General features: G+C 38.2%; 1 protein-coding gene across 1 annotated transcript in view; it reads left to right on the forward strand.

The window, feature by feature from the left end:
- LOC150097078 (uncharacterized) overlaps window positions 1–21,392 on the forward strand; it is a 123,476-nt gene that overhangs the window by 53,590 nt on the left and 48,494 nt on the right. Inside the window, exon 2 of the mRNA XM_090408305.1 lies at window positions 909–3,287. Within this exon, the coding sequence (XP_090264431.1) occupies window positions 950–3,287 (2,338 nt within the window). The 5' untranslated portion in view covers window positions 909–949. The remainder of the gene's footprint in view (window positions 1–908; window positions 3,288–21,392) is intronic.

Consider the following 21,392-nt stretch of genomic DNA (forward strand, 5'->3'; position numbering starts at 1 on the left):
TCTTCCTACACAACCCATGCATGTACTCATTTGTTATTGTTGATCATCTCAGTCACCCCTGTCGTGCAGCTGCAACAGACATACAGTCTTACATAATGACTGACTTTAGTCTTAAATTGTTTGTATAATATGAATAATTTTAGTGCAGTGTTAGTGTAGTTTTATGAATAAACGGTGACTAATAAATAAAAAATTTTAAAAATTCCATGATTAGTGTGCCAAACTTCATAAAAATATGCACAAAGATTTGGCCACCTGGGTTTCTTAAGGATGAGAATCTAAAGGTTAGTAACTAAGATGGTGACAGGTCTCTAGAATGCTCCCTGTCAGGATAAATTCAAAAATTGGTTGAAAGGCAGAAAAAGAGTTGAAACGATAAAACATGTAGGGGTTTTATAAGATTGATGTGAAGAAAATTTTACTGTATATAGGAAGACAGTAGAGAACAAGGAGTAACCCCTTGTCCTGTAAGAATGTGGTTAGCAAGGTCATGAAAACTAGATTCTTTTTGTTTGGAAACTGGTGAATGAGTATAGTGAGTTGCCAGAGGTGTTTGTGAGTGCTGTGTGAGTTAATGAATATAAGGAGAGTTTGATAGGTATTGTGTGATTATTGCTTAGTGTGTGCCTTTTGCGATGAGTCTTCGGACTCCAAGGAGATGCCTGTAACTAGTAGTATTTGAAAAGAGGACAAAACTTGTTTAATTGGGATTGTGTAATCATAATACTGTAGTAATAAGATTGAAACTAGTAACATTTCAGTACTTGGATTTTACCTTCTGGTGGAGATTAAGCAGTGGGTCATTTGTATGTCATGGCTGGTTATTGACGGATTTGATGTTGGTTTATTTCTAAATAAAATAATACTTTTTGTTGTGTATACATTGAACTTAGCAATCTTTTTTTCAGGATTACTGCGAACATAGTCAGCTACTTCTAATCAGGCCAAAATGAATAATGCGACTTCACAAACAAAACTGGAAAATGAATATATAGAATTTTTGAGAAAAAGAATCGAGCGATACCAGGGAATATCACTTCAGAATCTTACTGGCCATTTATCTTCTCTTTCAGAGGATATAAGGAACTATTTTGGAACAATGCGAGCAGAATTAAAGGAATTTCTTTGTTTACACCCAGAGGAGTTTATATTAGATGGAAATGAAAAGGTATATCTTGCTTCAAATGTAGACGATGCCATGGATTTAGCAATTAATCTATCACATCCTTCTGATGCTGAAATCAAAAATTTAAATGGCAGTCTAACTTTAAAAGCAGCTGAAGGAAAAATATATAGGCTGTTTCCTACATATGGTTTTATTAGTGTCACCAGTCCAATTTCTACTTCTGTATATTTTGATGGATCTAAATTTGAGAGTGGAGAAGAAAAAGTACTTCAGAATTTGAACCTTCATTGTGGTCAAACAGTTTATTTTAATGCACTAAAAGCAGGCGGTAATTATTCAGCTACCTATCGGGCTTTAAGAGTATGGCGTCCACAAAGTAAACAGTATTTTGGTGATTCTGAATTTGCTCCTGGTTTAAATACTGGAAGGCCCAGTGGCAGTAGATCTACTTTAAAATCTGAACCAGACAATGCGTTCCTTTACACAGAGGAAGGTATGATAAACAATGTATTTAATCCGCATGGATTTATTTCCAGGTGTAGTAACCCAAGAGACAGTGTGTTTTTTCATATGAAAGATATCAGAAATTGTCCAAACCTTTCTAAGATATCCCAGCTTGATGACATTTTAAAAAGGAGTGATCTTGTGAAGTTTAATGCTAAACGAACTGAGAAGAAGGATTCTTTAGTACGTTTGCAAGCGGTTAGAGTTCTGTCATCCAAAAGTATTGAAACAGGTGATGAAGAAGATGATAATAAAGAAGTCTGTGTATCTTCTACAGAATTGCCAACACCTGCATCAACTGATGATGAGTCGTCTAATTGTAAGACGCATTGCTCTTTTAAAGAGCAGCTCAGTGACTGGGGAACTGATGGTAATAAAATGACTGTGGATGATCCTGAAATGTTAGAGAGTGATTGTTCTGAAATTTATGTAGCTTACACTAAAAATTTTGATCAGAAGGAAATGCAACCCAAGACATTTGATAACAAGCTTGAAAATTATTCTGGAAAAATATTTGTGCAATCTGAAGATATAGCAGTTATCAAATTTGGAGAAAATGGTGAAGAACAAGTTTCAGTTCATGCTGATAAGATTTATATTCAAGGTGACAGAGTACGCAACTTACGCTGGGAAGTCGATGATGGGTGGAATTTTCATTTTGATGCAGTGAGAAAGAGCATTACCGATAAATGGATAGCTGAACTGGTATGGTCTGGGCCTAAACCCAGAATTTGTGACATTAGCCAGAAAAAGAGATCAGAACACCAATCTCAGTTTCCTATAGAAACAAATAATTTACATCACACAGTTGATAATGGTTGGAAATTATCACATAAGAATGATGTATCAGTGCACCCAAAGTCAGTTACAAATACTGAGGAATTATTACATTTTGAATGGGCTACGTCATTGCTGAATGGTAATCATGGTGCTAAAAATTCAGCCAATGCCAAACAAGAAGATAATCTTGAAAAATGTCTTTCTCACAATCAGAATAAAGATGATAAACTGCAGTTTACTAATCATAAAGAAACCTTCAAAGGTGTCAAAAGTCAGCCTGAAAATACAGCATCAGAAGATTCTGGAGGCTGGTTACCAGTAGCAGAACAAAAAAGAAAAAAAATTCAACAAATAGATATTTATGATAAAAACAGCAAGTTTTTGAGAACACCTTCAACAAAAAATAAAAAATCACTTTATCAAGTGTTTCGAGGTTTAACTGGGATTGTGCAACATGTTGAAGAATATCATGGATCAGTAAGTGCTAAGAATCTTGAGAGGCCATTAGTTTTTTTTTTCAAAGATGTCTATATAGATGGAAAGCAAGCTAAAGAAATTTCAAAGAATTTATTGAACATTTTGAAAGAGGGAGATATTGTATATTTCAGTTACTTTGAAGTTACTGTAGACTCAAAAACAAAGTCAAAACTTTCACTTCTGTGGAAAGGAAAGAAACCTACAAGTGGGGGACTCACTCCAGAAAGATACATTCAACGAATGAGATATAAGGAAAAAACAAATGGAAATTTAGAACATGTAGAAGAAATACAAGGTGGTAGTTATGATAGCAGTAATGCTGAAAACAAATGTGGCAGCAACAAAGAAGATGTTGATGTGGTAGATCATCAGCAGTATAATGGACAAGGACATGCTGCTGGTAAGCATAATTCAATTTAATTATTATGTATCTTATGTTCTTATTATTAAACTGATATCTGCAAGTGCTCATTGCAGGAAGTCCAGTCAATCACAACAGTTATCATAGTGCTCTTTAAATTCATTCATTGATGCTGCATTAACTATTCCGTCCAGCAGCCTATTTCAATCATTTCCCATGACTAAAATATAACTGAAACATTTAATGACCACATGCCAATTCAGCTTCCTAGGAATCTGTCCTCTAAAATTCTTTTGCCACCATATGTCTCTTTCATACTGCTATTCACCAGGATTTGTAGCCTGCATTCCTTGAATCTCTCCTCATAATCAGCATTCCACAGTCCCATCATCATCTTCATTATCTGTCTCTCTTTCTCCTTAACTTATTTAAGATCTGATCATTAGTAGTCTGGATGCAATTGTATCTAAGGCATTACAAATTAGTATCTTCATCATTGCAGTGATCATTTATGTAGCTTTTGTCACTTAATATTATTTGACCATTCCCATATTCCCAGGACTCATCGTAAGAGGCCCACACCAACTTGCACAATGTATCATACCTTTCCTTGAATTCATTCATTGAATGTGTACTTACATCTGGCAACCTATTCCACTCATTCACTGCTCTCCAAGTAAAAAAATAACTGTCCTCACATCCTTGTTAACCACACTCGATTTCCAGAGATGACCCCTTGCTCTCTCCCTTCTTGCTGTGTATTGAAAATTTTATTCTGCGTCTATTGTATAAAATCCATTTAGACAACATGCATCTTTCTATCATATCCCCTTCTCCACCAAATTTTGTAATGCCAAACCTTTAATCTAGCCTGATAGCAAGCATTTTAAAACATCTTAATTACCTCTCCCTAAATACTCTACCACTTAATCATCCCCAAGATATTCAGACAATCACATCTTTGCGAAATAATCTAGATGTTAGCATATCGAGACCTTATGTAGAGGGATAATAACTTCCTTATCCATAGTTGGTATGTTTTCTTAAGATCCCAGTGATCCTTTAGGCCATTTGGTACACTTTTGACACCATGTGAGGTACCTTCCAGTGCCTTACATGGAAGGAAAAGGGACTGGTCCTTTTCCTTCTCATTCTTCTATGCTTTTCTTCCCCTTCACTCTACTTCTCCTGTGTCTTTTACTGTCCTATCTTCCAGACTACCATCAGTGGAATCCAATGCCTTACTGCTGTGTTTGCTGTGCAGTGTGACCCACGGACATCCAGAAAGGGGGACCTTGGTAGTCTCACTCTACTGTGGTCTCTGCTTTGGCAATACATGCTGTACCGGATGGCCAGCCAGGATCAGTTGGCTATTGGGTTGGCCTACAAGGGTCAATGGTGTTGCTGTAAGTCTCCTTCCTTATTGTCTGGAACAGGGCCCAAGGCTTGCTGTCGTGCTGATATGGTGTCTGAAGTAACCCTGGTGTTCAACTCCCTAGCACAGTTATTGTTTACTTAGAAACTGGGTTTTCCATGTATGGCTCTGCACTGAGTGAGGATCTCTGGTGCTGAACCAACTTCCTCCTGAACATGAATAAATTTTCATCCTGTAGTTTATGAGGTGCCCTCAACAAGCCCCACCCATGTCCAGAAACCATCGCAGCAATAAACATACCAAACTTAATATTACACTCGGCTGGTGATTGTCTGCTCAGGAAACTGTTCATCGTTCTTTATTCATAAGGGTTGGCAGGATCTCCGAAATCAGTCATGTGACTCCATTCAGGGAACATTCTTATAGAAACAACAACACACAATCTGAGGTACTCCTTCGTGCAGCATCTATCATGGGAATATCAATGTTTCACATCACCACCGCACGCAAACACACACACACACACACACAACTTTGAACTATTCTCAAGGAGTAATATTGGAGTGAGACTTCCTCATATCAAGAGATATGTTCTGAATTGAGAGGCCAAGGAGCGACAGCTGTAAGGAGAATCCTCATACATATGTAGCTCTGATCACCTGGTTTCCATGTGGAATATCGTCCTCACTTTCAACATTGTGCCTGATGTGGCAGTAAAGATCATGATCATGAAGATTGCAAGTGCAAAACACCAAAATGCCCTGATTGTGAGGAGATTCAGAACATATTCAGAACATATCAAGAGATATGTTCTGAATTGAGAGGCCAAGGAGCGACAGCTGTAAGGAGAATCCTCATACATATGTAGCTCTGATCACCTGGTTTCCATGTGGAATATCGTCCTCACTTTCAACATTGTGCCTGATGTGGCAGTAAAGATCATGATCATGAAGATTGCAAGTGCAAAACACCAAAATGCCCTGATTGTGAGGGAGATCACTCAGCCTACTCCCGAGCATTCCAAAGGTGCAAGGATGAAAAGGAGATTAAAAAAACACACCATCCCAAATCAGGAGGCAAAGAGGTTATATATAACAAAAGCAACAACAACATCTGTTGGTAAACTATCTTACACTGAGCAGGTAACTGTAAAGAAAGTGTCGACAAGGACCTTAACATGTTCATGTAGAAGGCAGGATGAACATGCATGTTCATCCTGCCTTCTACAACTTAAACATCTCCGAACTGTATGATATGCTTCCTGTCTATTTAGAGGGTATCAAAGAGAAAAATCAATATGGTCTTATTCCCAGGGATATAGCTAAAATGAATCCACTAGTTAAAGGGGGGAAAAAAAAAAAAAAAAAAAAAAAAAGGAATGTGTGCCACAGAGAATCGAGGACATACCACCAGATCAATTAATAAATAAGACGGATATCTCCATTCTCCTGCAAGAAGAAAAAACAGATAATATACCTAATGTCCTTGAAGGAGTCCAGTTTGATGATGTCTTGAATATTCCTGTGAGAAAAAAAAATAATGGACATTGGCCATCCACAGTTCTCCCAAAGGAAAAAATCCAAGGCTAATGAAAAGAAGACCTCACAACATCGGAAGCCAGATGCTATCACCAAAGATAAATAACGAGCACATTTCTACAATGGAATTGTCGTGGATTCCATAAAACAACGACATCAAGATCCTCTTGTGGAAGTATAACCTAATGTGCTTTTGCCTGCAGGACACTCCTCCAGCCTAGTAACAGCCCAGCATTACAAAAATCTGTAAGGACAAGATAGCAGATCGACCTGCCCATAGAGGAGTTGCCATCCTATTCGGCAACCATACCTCTTTCCAGTAAGGCCTACTTAATACAAGCATAGAGGCAGTTGCCATCTGACTGTTGGATCTCTTATAATATGCTGTATCTACTTATCTCGTACTGCAGATAGGATGACCTTGATGACATCATATTGCAGTTACCATCCCCTTTACTTTTAATAGGGGATTTAAACAGACACAATAATGTGTGTGGGGTAATGCATGAGCTAACATCAGAGTAAGAGTTGTTTAGCGTATGGTCAAGAACAATAATCTCTCCATCTTAAACACAGGAAGCAACACACACCTTCTACCATATGCCTACCCAAACATTCACTGTCACTCACTTAACTGTCTGCTCACCATTCCTCTTCCATTGCTTAAATGGGAAACTGATGACTTATTTGGGTGTGATAATTTTACCATGATATCTACTTTTCTTTGCATAGGCAACCACTTACTGCATCACGATGCAAAATCGTGCAAGCTGACACACTCATCTTCTCTTCTTTCACAGAATTAGATTCTGCAACTGTCATCTCATCTCCTATCAGAGATGCAGTGACGCATGAGACAGTGTATTACACCAGCTGCCACAACTGCAATCCCTTTTCTAGTTGATTTCCACTTTTTCATAAACTACAGTTGAACACTGATTGCACAGCTGGCAAGAAAGCTCAAAGAAAGCTTGGAGCATCTTCCGCAGATATCCCACAACGACAAACCTCGTTGCTTTCAAATGTCTGTGAGCAAGACACATCCATCGTCAGATCCAAAGAGAATCCTAAATCCAATGCTCATTTTTTATAACAAGATCAACAAATTAACACGAGTGTAGGCCAAACAATTATTATGGGGGATGTAGTTGGAGTGCGGAATGGGGGAAGGGGGCATGGCAAGATGGAAGTGGATTTTATGCAGTTGCTAAGGAATAATTACCTGAAACAGCATGTCCTGGAGGGGACCAGGGTTTTGAGAATGCTGGATCTTGTAATACTGTCAGAAGATATATCCATAACCAAGGTAGGCACTGTGCCTCGAATGGTGGAGAACGATCATCCATTGTTCTTCTGGGAGGTTGCTAAACATATGGAATTGTCTGCCAAGAAAGGGTTTATGTTAAACTGTAAAGCTGGCAATTATGACAGACTTAGGACTTACTTTGGAGTAGTCAGGAATTGTTTGAGAGAGCCAAATATTGGACTGCATGCACACTGTCAGGTGGATAAACCAAGTGGGAGTTGAATGGATGAGTAGAAATATAAAGCAAGAGCTGGAAAAAAAAAAAAAAAACATTTTGGTGGGAATATTAAGAAAAAGGTAATCAGCATACTCATTGAGCAGTACAGAGTGCAAGCAAGAAACATTTACTTTCTTGTAAATGCAAGAGTTTTTTTCATTATATAAGAGGAGAAATGACTATGGAAGGATGACATTAATCAGTGCTGATGGTAGGAAGGTGACAGAAGCAAAAGAAATAGTTGAATTGATGAGTGATTACTTTGCAAAGGTGTATCAGTCAGGGAGATTTCGCAGTTGATGATGTGGCAGAGACTGATGTGCGAATTGAGGTAGATGAACAGAAGATGCTCAGCATATTAAAAAAAATCAATGAAAATACAGTTGTGAGACTGCATGGCAAGTTGGCCTGCATGTTATGCCAGTGTATAAGAGAATTGACAGTGCCTCGGATGAAGTTGTTCAATCTAAGTCTCAGCTCTGGCAAGGTTTCAAGAGGGAGTGGAAAGAGGGTAAGATAGTTGGAAGTTTATTTTCCACTTGGTTAGACTATGATAAATTTAGTTTATCCTTTATCCAAATGTATGCAAACAAAGTTTGCGTCTGAAGTATCTTCAGGACTGAGGCAACTCGTAGTAAAGGTGGACCAAGTATCTCCCATAATGCAAAGCACAGGCACAAACTTTGTTTGCATGCACCTGGATAAAGGATTAAACTAAATTTCTTATAGTCTAACTAAGTGGGAAAAAAAAAAAACAACTTCCAACATCTTTCTCTAAATCCAGAGTAATTTAATAATAAGGTGGTACACCTTTTGGAAACTTGTATAAGTAAATATGACCTCTCCATTGCTTCTGCCTTAGTATCACCAATTCTGGGTCTGGCTCCCACTGACGAGATCTCAATAAAGGTCGAAACTGGTCTGGGTAGTGGCCCTTCCCTTAATGCATAGCATTATACATGTCCGCAAGGAGATTTGCTTTGCATTATGGGAGATACTAAGACAAGTAATGATGAGAGCTTGGTCAACCTTTACTATGAGTTGCCTCAGTCCTGAAGATACTTCAGGTGCAAACTTTGTTTACATATACTTGGATAAAGGATTAAACCAAATTTATTATAAGGTAAAATAGTTCCATTACATAAAGGTGGCTCCAAGACAGAAATTGCAAATTACTGACCAATTAGCATCTCACAATCAAGGTTAATGTATTGGGAAAGTTGGTTAAAGGTAAAATCCAGCAGTAGGCAGATAGGAATACAATACTCTGTGGTGGCAGCATGGCTTTGTATAATATAGGTCCTGCCTTAGTAATTTACTCACAGTTTATAAAAGAGTGACAGCAGAATTGATAAGGGAAATGTTTACACCATGATACTTGCTGCACTTTGCAAAATCATTTGACAGAATGCTGTATGGAAAACTATTACAACAGTTGGAGCAAATGGGAATGGATGTGAATCTGGTAGCATGGATAGGGGGTGACGATAGACAGATTGACACCAGAGAGTAATAGTGTAAGGTGAAGTGGAATCTAAGAGAAGGAGAAGGGGATGACTAGACCCGAGTTGGGTAACGGAGAATACACACTACTCATCACATACAACCTTTGACTGAGCATCTGCAATGATCGCTAATTCATAAGTAGTACAGAAATAGAAGACACGACACAACATAAATAAAAAAAAATCAGTTGTAATTTGAAAAAGATTTTTGGAAAATTTTCTAGCGTTCCCCCCCCCCCACCCCCCCACCCCCACCATTCTCGCTACGCCCCTGCTGTTGACTACTACTAAGTTTTTAAATATCAGTAACGTTTTTTAGGACATTTGTCCTGAAATGTTTGTTTTAGTCTACCACTAGGTGGTAGACTGTAATGAAGTTGGGATTGTATGGAACCATAGGCTCACCCATTTTGGACTTCTGGTAGTGGGTTTAAAAAGCTTACCTGCTCAGTATGGTTTGGGGACATTTGTGTATTGCAGGGTTGTGCTCACTGTGTTTTACTGCTTAGTGGATTAATGGATTAGGGTGGATGGCAGCATTTGCAAAGAATATTATGAGTACAGCACTTTTGCGTAGGAAAGTTTTGATCTCAGGGAAATCAGCTTCTCGGTGAAGCTGTAAGTTTCTTGCAAACCATGGTGCGTTGAACACTGTATGCATTTGTTTTGGGTTATCAGTAGTTTACTAAAGTTTGAATCTACTGTGAGATTCCATGTAGGTGAGCCATGAATCATGACTGACCTGTTCAGCATCTTGTATAGGAGCAGTTTATGTTCCAGATCAAATGCCCTCCTACCATGTATACTGTGCAGTGCGACCCGTCGACATTTGGAAAGGGACATCCTCATAGTCTGACACTACTTTGACTTCAGCAAGAGGGGCGGTCCTGGATTGCTTGGCCAGGATCGATCAGCTGGTGGGCATACATGCAAGGATCAACAGTATTGCAATAAGTCTCCTACCATATGGTCTGTGTACGGGAATCAAGGCTTGCTGTGATGATTGTGTAGCGCCCACCATAACCTTACCATTCCACCTCTGAATGCAGCCATTGCTTGCTGTTCAGTGGGCATCAATGTGAAGCTCTGTGGGGATCATTGGCACCAAATGAAATATCTCCTGAGCATGAATTCTTCATCCTCAAATATTACAGGGTACTGAAAATGTTTCAACCAAGTATTGATACTGCAGATTCAGCATTTGATAATATAAGAAACAAAACATGTGATACCAGTATAAATGTACCAGTTTTTCTCATTATCCATGCCAGTTAACAAAAACTACATTCTGGTGATATCCTTGTAGAAACATTTCACCACCATTCTGAAAAAGTACTGAGAGCAGCATCAGTGGATGGAATACCAATAATGGTAACACCTCATAAAATACTCGATCCTTGTACAGGAGTGATACATTAGAATGTGATTTTTTATGGGGAAGATATGTTCAAAGCTTAAGGATCAGGGAGTGATAGGTAGGAGGTGCATTCTGATACGTACAGGTGGTCATCTGGTTTCGACCAGGAATATCACATTCACTTTCAATACAACTAAACCTCCAACATCTGTATAAGAGCAGGGTATCTCAACTTCCCAAGACTCTTGTTGTTTTGGCAGGTAACAGATTGATTTGGAGGAAAATTGCAGATAGGAAGTTAGTAATAATGTAATTCATTAAAAAAATTTTATGGAATTTACAACTGTGTTAAAAAAACGTTTTTATTATCCTGATGTTTCGATCTTCATATCAAGATCATCATCTGGAGCATACATAAATATACAAGACAAGCTGAGTTGCTTTATTAACTGTAAGCTAGAGAAACAATGATTTGATCACATGTTATTCTACTGGCATGACCTCTAGTGGAAAAAAAAAAATTATAAATTACATCAAGCTAAATTCTATTTATGTTGACAGGATTAAACATTCTTACTTACAGACGTTTTCTTTCAGAAACAATAATGTCCTATTTTTAGTATTGCAATTGTTATTTAAGATACTGAATTTTTTACAGTCCTGTTTATAGTTGTTCTTAGTGAGGAAGGTTCTGTGGGTCGAATATATGCCTTTCATATGTTTGGGATTTTAAGCCCATCATTATTGTTCAGATTGGGGTGGTTGATAATGATCTCACAGGCTTCCTTAAATTTCCGTTCATGCCATGTTTTAGTGTGATGTAGACAGCTAGTGCTTTTCCGAACAATTCTGTGTAAGGTATTCAGGGCATGATCTGAAAGGCCAGCTTCACCATAATTATTATATTTAATGTGTCATTTATGTTCTTTTTGTCTGATAGGAATTATGCGTCCTGTTTCTCCTACATATAGTATGTTGCAAGTACAATAAATACTGTATACTCCAGGGTGGCCTAGTGGAGGGAGTGGATCTTTGGATGAGTTGAGTAAGCTTTTTAATTTTGTGGGAGGTTTAAAAGTGGCTTTGAGGTTGTATTTTTGTAGTACTCTGTTTATTTTGTCTGATGTTCCTTTAATGTAGGAAATGGTTATAATTTTACTGTAGTCTGGTTTGTCTTTGTTTTTTATTGAGGTTTTGTAGAGAATTTTGTTAATAGTGTTTTGGCTGTATCCGTTTTTTTGGAACTGATAATTTTACATTTGTCTTTCAGTGCCTGTTCACTGGAACAGATCGCCTGAGCCCTGTTTTTTAGAATGTTGATGACACCTAGTTTTTGTGTTGGGTGGTGGTAGGAGTTTATGTGTATATATTGTCCCGTATGTATCGGTTTCCGGTAAACAGTGAAGGAAAGATTGCCAGAGGGAAGACGTGTAACAAGTGTATCTAGAAACGTAAGTGTGTTATGTTTTTCAATCTCAGTTGTGAACTGTATGCATTTGTGTTGTTTGTTTAGGTGGCTAAGGAATGTGTCTAATGTCTGGCAGCCATGGGACCAGATCGCGAAAACATCTTCAACGCATCTAAGCCAGACTTTGGGTTTTAGAGGGGAGGAACCTAAAGCAAGTTGCTCAAAATGTTCCATGTAAAAGTTAGCAATAGCGGGGGTATAATGGCAAGCCCATGACTATGCCTTCTTTTTGTAGGTAGAAGGCGTTTTGCCATACAAAATAACCAGAACGTAATACATGTGCAAAGAGCGCTGTGTTATCTGGAGGGAATTTGTTCTGTAGGAGAAGGATTGTGTCATTGATTGGGACATTCGTAAAGAGGGCAGAGATGTCAAAACTGACTAATAAATCATCTTAATCTAATGTAATGTCTTTGATGATGTTTATGAAGTGCTGTGTGTTTTTGATATAGGAGGGAGAGTGACCTACCAACTCCTTGAGTGTTGTCGCAAATTTTTTGGCTAAGTTATACGTCGGGCTATCAATTCCTTCAACTATAGGTCTTAGCGGTGTGTTTTCTTTGTGAATTTTTGGTAGCCCGTAAATTCTTGGGGAGCACATGTAGTGTGGAAATAATTTTTTGACTGTATCTTCAGGCCATGTGGTAATTGACCTAAGTAGTTTCTCTGTTTTGTTTTTTATTCTATTGGTTGGATTGTAGTTAGCTAATTGATATGTGTTATTGTCAGAGACCAGCAGATTCATTTTTCTACATAAATGGTACGGTTTAAAATATCAGTGGCATTTCCGTTATCGGCTCTGGTTATTAATAAGTTCGGATTTGTTTTAAGTGATTTTATTGCTGTTAATACATGTTTAGTTATGTTGCTTGTTATTGTTTTGTTATAATTTAAAATGTTGGCAGTTGCTAAACGTATTTTGTCTGCTATGTTATTTGGGATGAATCTTAGGCCTCTTTCAATATTACAAATAAATTCAAGTTTGTTTATCGATTTCGGTACTATAGCAAAATTTAAACCTTTAAGTATAGAGATTTTGTCTTTAGAGCGTGGTTAGGGCAATTGGTGGCTCCTGTTGTTTCTTGCTTCTGGTGGGTTGATGGTTGTTGTTCACCGTGGAGAACTTTGAATATGGCAGCTGGTTTTGTTGTTCTTTTAGTCTTTGGAATTTGGAAATTAAGTTTTCTTTCTTCGTTTGGAGGATTTGGTTTGCTGTGTTGTCCGTAATCTTTTCTAGGATCATCCAAATATCTTTGTTTATGTAGCTTGAAAGTTCCAGTTTTTCCTTTAGTAGCTGGTTTTGTGTAGCGGCTAGGTTCTTTCTGGTAGCTTAGATCTGCTCTCTGAGTAGTACTTTCTCCATGTGGTGGTATATTTGTTACACCTTTGTTGAGGTGAATTTTCTCTTTAGCCTGATGCAATTAGGAGTGATATTGCTGTCCCTACACCCTTTTAAAAACGCCAGTCGATTGATCAAATTCGAAACTTGAATCTTCAGCTTACCGTATTGGTTGCATCGCTTGTGGGTCAAATCTCAATGAATTATTGTAATCCTTTCTTTTAGTGTTACACGGTGATCAGCATTCATTTAAAAATTTTTATGGAATTTACAACCGTGTTAAAAAACGTATCAATCAACTGGCTTTTTGTTAGGTTACAGGTACACTGAATTTTGTAAACCGCTGGGTGGGCATAGTATGGAAGAGTATCTTTGGAGGAGCTAAGTAAATTTCTTGATTTTGCCAGGGGTTTGAAGGTTGTATTTAAGTAGTGTTCTATCTGTTTTTTCTGAAATGCCCCTAATGTGGCGTATGGCTATGGCATTCTTGTAATCTTTTTTGCTTTTAATGACATTTTTATGGAGGATCTTGTGAACTGTATTTTATTGTAGCCTTTTTTTTACAAATGTTTGGTTAATGATTTTAAATTCTTGGTTCAGAGCTTGTTCATTGGAGCAAATTGTTAGGGCTCTTTGTTTGAGGGGTGCTGATGACTCCTAGTTTTCATGTTGGATGGTGGTATGAATTTTTATGTATGTATAGGTTTGCAGTAGACAGGGAAGGAGAAGCCGCCTGAGGGAAGACGTGTGACAAGTGTGTCTAGAAAAACAACAGAGTTGTTGTTCTCGATTTTGATGGTGAATTGGATACGTTTGTGTTGCTTGTTCAGGTGACTTAGGAATGTATTTAATGTTTTGTGGCCGTTGGGCCAAATGGCAAAAATATCATCAACATATCTGAGCCAGATTTTGGGTTTAGGCTGGCCAAATCTAGAGCTTGTTGCTTGAAGGTCTTCCATGTAGATGTTAGCTGTTGTGGGGGGAGGGGTGAGTCCATGGCCTTACCTTCTTTTTGTAGGTAAAAATTATTTTGCCGCATTAAATACCGGGAGCAGAGTAGGTGGGGAAAGAGGGCTGTGATATCGGGCAGAAATAAGTTTTGTAAGAGAAGAATAGTATCATTGATCAGGACATTAGTAAAAAGGGCAATTATGTCAAAGCTGATTAATAAATCTTTGTCGTTGAGTGTGATGTTTCTAATCTTGTTTTCTTGTTAATTTGTTAGGATCTGCATAAAATATTATTCATTTAATTTAGCTGGAGAGCCTGTGTAGCTCAGTGGAAGTGACATTTGCATTCCATGGCGCTTGACTGCCCAAAGGAACACCTGGGTTCAAATCTAGTCACCGACTAGAGGAACATTTTCTAAGCCTTTCTTCGACCAGTTCCTAAGTTAGTTGATCTCTGGCACAGGCGAGCGGGTTTTTCGTCCTGTAAACTCAAGAAAATCGACCGTAGAACCCACACTATCTCAGACAATAAATATGTAGTGTTAGGATTATGGACCGAGATGGTGGCACTTATCAGCTGCCTGTCTTCACTAGATGCCGGATATTGTTAGTGATAGTCTTGGGCAAGCTATCTCTAATTGGCCTCTGGTGGAGATTAAGCTCCCCCCCCCCCTCAGTCTCCAAAAAGTTAGATAGGGCTCTAAAACAGCCCTGCCTACTCCGTGTAAGGGAATCAAATGCATTAGCAGATACAATTTAGCTGTTTAATTTTACCTTGTGTATTGCTGTAATCTTTTTCATAGCACGAGATGGCCTTAGTTATCCTTGCATCAATACAGCACTCTGTACTGTATCCTGTTAAATGCCTTTCCAAATACCAGCAATATCACTGTCATAGCCAGGGCTCCAGAAATCACTTGCTCACTCACCACTATTAAGTTATCAGAGACAAGTGGGCAGTGAATTTGCAGCCTCATTCTAAATGCATTCAAAATATATTGCCTTATTTTGTTTGCATAATTTACATATTTTTTCATTTTACAACATCATCTCATTCACTATCAAGTTATTTGATTATGGGTGGCTTCTAATGAATGTAATAAAGAAGACTGAAATAAAGGAATGTTAAAGATCCATCCTTATTTCATAGCCAAAGAAATAATAGAAAATTTGAAAATGTCCAAAAAATTGAGTAGAGAGCATACGAGAATACAATCCTCAGCATTGGAGTTGCCTTAGCTTGTACTGCTTAGAAGACATAAACGCTGCCCAGGCATCTGTATAGTTTATTTTTGCTTTTGGTAAAAGTTTCATTGGCCTGATACCTGTTTCAAACTGGTTGATTCTCATCAGAGACCAAGCAGGCTTGTGTCTTTTAAGTAGTGCAAGCTAAGGCAACTCCAGTGCCTAGGATTGTATGCTCATAAGCTCTCTATCTTTGGAAACTTTCAAAGTTTCTATTATTTTTTCAGCTATAAAATAAGGATGAATCTTTAACATCCCCTATTTCAGTGTGTTTTAACATCGCCGAAATGAAGCCTTTGTGTTATATTTTAAAGAGCTTGATTTTCGCCAAGTATGTTATTCCCCACCTCTATCCAACCTATATATTAAAGTCAGTTGTGGAGTAAGATAATAATATATTTTATTTTATTTTAGTTGGTTAGAATGTTTCATATTTGTATCCATGATGGTTCATTGACATCAGGATCAAAATGTTGTGTATGTTCAAAGAATGAAGATCTAATATATAAAAAATTAAACTAATTTGCTGTAAACATATAAATGTACACAGTACATACAATTCTCAGTTATGAGGGATTCACTTTCAGGAGATCTGACTATCCTTGTAGAATTAAAAGTAATGAATTAATCTCTAACTTCTGAATACATACAAATAATTAAATGACCATTCTTAGAATTACATAAATGATCTCAATAATAATATATTCTCATACTCTGACTTTCACCTTTAAATTCAGTACTGAGAGATAACATGAAATACTTTACAACACAAATCAAACATAGCATTCAGCTAAAAGTTCTATAATTTTTACTTGGCCATATGAGAACTTCTTTTGCAGCTCTTATTTTATTGTTTTTGCTCATTCATTCATTCATTCATTCATTCTGTGTTCTTATAATGTTATAACTCAAATTCCTTAGAGTGCAAAGTATACAAGGCTTCACTTAACTAATATATTTGCATATGTCTCCTTTCTGTAAACAAATTTCCTTAATTTGTTTACAGAAAAGAACACAAAATATTCTCATATACATAAGTTTGATGTATTATACTGTAATTCAGTTATCAACTTCAGAGTTCCGTATCCTTGGAAAGTTAGTTAAAGATGCATATGAAAACATTCCCGAGAATAGTGATCTTAACTCGGTAGTTTATTAGACCTCTTTCGGCTCTCCTTCCTTGCTTAATTAATCTTTTTTATTTCTAGTGTTTCTGTTACCCTCAGTGACATATGTTCTAAAAACAACAACTAACATGCATGTCCATTACCAAGATTAAAAAACGAAACTCAAGTGACAAAATAGCTGCCATTGCTACTGTGCTCACACGTACAGCAATAGTGATGTACGAACACTACTGTAACACAAACCTACAAATAATATATACATACAACATTGCTGTGTTATTCCCTAAGGATTACAATATATGGTAAGCAAGTTTACAACTTATAACTACAATTAAGTTTCTTTTATATCACTACTGCTTAATCACATAGCAGCTCAGGTAATACTAAACATATAATTGCAGTACTAAATGCATCATGATGATCAGCCTGTCCTTTCCACTCACTACAGGGTGAAGGCCTCTCCCATTGCGGGAGGGCTGGGTCTACTTCTCCCATGGTGACCCAGGCCTTCTTGGGAGAGCGTATATATATATACTTGGATGAATGAATGTATGAAGGTGATAAACAGTCACAAACATCCATGCCCTTGGCGGGATTCAAACTCACACCCTCTTGGCTGGAGAGCAGATATGCTAACCACTCTGCCAACCAGGCTAGCACTTAATGCATACAAATCACATATGTACTGTACATGTATATTTTTAGATTACTTTATCACATAACAAAACATATTCCTGATTAAGTAAAATTTGCACTAAATATATATAAAACTGTAAAAAAATGAACATAATCAACAAAATTTGTAAGATTTTTACATTTGGTTCTTTTTTGATTATTGTAATACAGTAGTTTTATTTTCAACCAGGAGACAGTATCTTATGTAATTAATTTAATAAGTTAATTCTTTCATAAAATGATTGTCCCTGTCAAAAGTTAATTTGCACAAAGATACTCTGATTGTTATGCCTCACTGCTATTTCCAAAATTATTATTATTATTCAGGCCTCAATGGAGTCAAAAGACTCATCGTGGGTGGTCCCTCCTAGGAAACGCAAAGCCTATCATACCACTCCTTAAACTCATTGACTGTTCTCGCTCTCACCTCTCTATGAGGCAATGCATTCCACAGTTCAACCACACATCATGCAAAGAAACCACTCCTCACCCTCTTGCTCTCAGTTTCCTTTCGTAACTTCCAGGGATGGCCCCTTGTTATCATTCCTTCCTGCTGTTCAACCATGTGAAAGAACTCCCCAGTGTCAACCCTGTAACCGCCTTTCAGCAGTTTAAAAGTCTCACTTACTTTCCTCCTCCTATCCACCAAACTCTGCGGTCCACATTCTCTCAGCCGATCCTCATAACTAACATTGTACAGTCCTGAAACCATCTTTGTTATCTGCCTTTGTACGCTTTCCACAGTTAATTTATCCCTTTCAAATCATGGGGCCAAATCTGAGAACAATCGTTTAAGTGTGGTCTGACCAGAGTCTTATACAACGGAATGATAACTCTTTTATCTCTGCAGGTCAGTGTCCTTCTCATTATTACAGCAATCCTCTGTGTTACCTTCACCACCTTTGCAATATGTCCCCTAAATTTCAGGTTTCTATCAATCATCAACCCCAAATCTCTTGTCTCTCCTACTTCCTCAGTATAACTCCTCCAATAGAGTATGCAGCATTCCATCGATGTGTCCCAAACCTCATGACCTTATATATTGGTGCATTAAACCGACACCCCCCATTCATTTGCCCATCTGTCTAGTTTATTCAAATCCTCTTTCATGGCTACTACATCTGCACTATTATTAATACCCCTTCCCAGCTTCGCATTATCCGCAAACAACTGAATATCCCCCTGCAATCCACTGACAATGTCAGTGATCTAAAGGTTAAACAATATAGGTCCCAGTACGGAGACCTGTGGGATCCCACTTGTAACCCTCTGCCTCCTTGAAACTGCCCCACCATACACAACTCTGATACCAATCGGACAGCCAATTCTGAATCCAGTTGACCAACCTGACATCCAAACCCATGTGCTGCAACTTAAATATGAGATTATCATGTGGCACCTTGTCAAATGCATTCGCTAAGTCCAAGAAAATGGCAGTATATGCTTTTCCCTCATCTACTGTTCTTGTAACTTTATTATAATAGGCTAGCATATTACTAAAACAAGAGTGCCCTTTCACAAATCCATATTGACTCTCACAGATAATATTACCCTCATCTGCCCAATGCTGTATACGGTCCCTCACTAATTTCTCCAAGATCTTAATGACACACAAACTCGCCTGTAATTAGACACTTCCAGTCTGCTACTGCCCTTATGCAATGGCACTATCTTACCTTCCTTCCATTCCCTGGGCACCTTTCCCATAGCCAGACTTTCATTGAAAAGCCAGGGCAAAGGAGCTGTCAGTTCTTTAGCACATTCTCTCAAAACTCGTGGTGAAATACCATCCAGTCCCATAGCTTTATTGACATCCAGAGTACTCAGTATTTGGAACACACTCACCTCTAAACCTCGAAGTTGCCATATCCCTCTAGTATTAAAATTTACTCCTGCAGGATGAAATACTCCAATGAAGTGTTCATTGAACAATTCCATTATGTCCTCTACATCAGTCACTCTATTCCCATTTTTATCCCACAATGTTATTCTTCCACGGTCATTTCTCCTCCTACTGGCCACATAACTAAAAAATTCCCTAGGATTTTCTTTGGATCTTATGGCCAATCTCTTCTCATATTCCAGTTTTTCCTTCCTTACTATACTAGTCACTCTTCTGGCCTGTCTTATATTCTTCATGCATCTTCTCTTCACCTGTCTCTTTATATTTCTTTCATAGCCTCTTTTTCGCATTCAGTTCCTGCTTAATATTGTTTGCATGCACTTTACTCCAAATTGTGTCCTCTTTTTTTCACTCATGGAATACAGCTTACTATTGCTGCTAAGAAATATTCCTTCACAAATTCCAAAGCACTACTGATATCCTGGCCTTCCAATTCCTCCCTCCATGAAACTTTCCCCAAGTTGATATCTAAGACTATTATAATCACCTGCCTTATAATTCCACATACGTTCCCATCTCTTTGATACTCCTGCATGTCTATTCATCTTCCAAGTCAAAACCACATGGTAACTCTCTCCAGCTGGTGGGAGAGATGTCATCTCAGTTATTATCAACTTTTCTAATGACCAAATCCAAAACTCTTGAACCCCTTGTTCCCTCTATTACATGTTGCCTAAGACATTTGTCCCTCAAGAATTCTAGAAATTCCATTCTCTTATTGCTACATGCATCTTCCTCTCCCCAATTTATAATGCTTCTTCTTGCACTTGCCAAGCTCAACTGTCTAAACATCTTCTGGTCCCCACCCTCTGTGCTCCTTGGTCTGTAGCAACACCCCACTAAATATCCTGTCTTGCCCACCTCTACCTCACACCATATGCTTTCAAAATCATTAGTGTCACTGCCTTCTAAAGCCTCCACTCTTAGAGGACATAAGTCATCACTTATCATGAGCAGTACTTCACCTCCACGCTTTCCCTTCCTATCCTGCCGAAAAATGCTGTACCCTGCTACTTCTATTCCTGTTATTATATCCTCTTCTGCCAGCCATGTCTCAGTGATCCCAATAATCTTTGGCCAGGCTGATGCTATCAGCACCACCATTTCCTCTCCTTTATTCTGGATACTCCTGGCATTAGTATAAAGCATAAAAATGCCATTGCTTCTTTACCCAGTATTATTCCCTCTAGACTCCGTTGGACTCAGCGTTACCTGATGTCATCCCCCTTCTCCCAAGTACCCATTTCCACAAGAGGTCACCCCCACTACCATCCACCCTGGGACACACTGACTCATTCAGAACAGCACTCTCTCACCAGATGCCTATGTTCTTCCTCTTTCAAATGCAGGCGGTCTCTCTCATACAATTTCTCACTGTCCTCAAATGTCCTCCAAGCATCCACATATTCCAATCCTCTCTTCTGACACATTCTAGCTATTATGTGATTTAATATTATTGCTCTTCTTCTCAGCTCATCACTATCATACCTAGGCAACAAGCACACTATCTTTCCTCTCTGTGTCTTCTTTAACACTCCTCATGCATCCTATCTTGAACACCACGGATCATTGAGGCCCCATACATTATACCTCTTACCACCCTGTTCCTCGATTGCTCACATGCATCCCTCACTCTCTCTCCTCTAACACTTTCTCTCTGTGCTCCTCTACTTACCTGCCTTCCTGACATCACTGGTTCCAGTGCTCCCTTGCATTCCTCTCATTCCCTCTATCCTACTTTTTCCATTCACTCCTCTTCTGTCATTCCCACATCGCTCTCTCATTCCCTCTCTTCCACTTATCCTATTCTCTCCTCTTCTATCATTCACATAACTCTCTCTCATTCCTTCTCTTGTTCTCTCATTCAAAAACAACCACTGAAGGACACTCATATTCCAGAAAAACAATGTAGCACTACAAAAATGTAGAAAAACAGATTATTCAATGATTAAAAAAGCACTTTTTTTCAGCATAGCTCAAATTCCCTGCCACATTCTCCGGCGACTCTAACGCCCTCCCTGTGAAGTAATTCTAATCTCTGACTATAGTTGGCACTTTTTATCTCTCACCCTCTGTATAAAGTAAAGCCTACCCTGCGTCTGCAGATTAATTTTGAAATAAATAGTCATGTATTCTCCA

Source organism: Typopeltis vanoorti, chromosome 18 (genome assembly GCF_054136105.1).
Source record: "Typopeltis vanoorti isolate ZY-2024b chromosome 18, IOZ_Tvanoo_1.0, whole genome shotgun sequence".
Classification (NCBI taxonomy): Eukaryota; Metazoa; Arthropoda; class Arachnida; order Uropygi; family Thelyphonidae; genus Typopeltis; species Typopeltis vanoorti.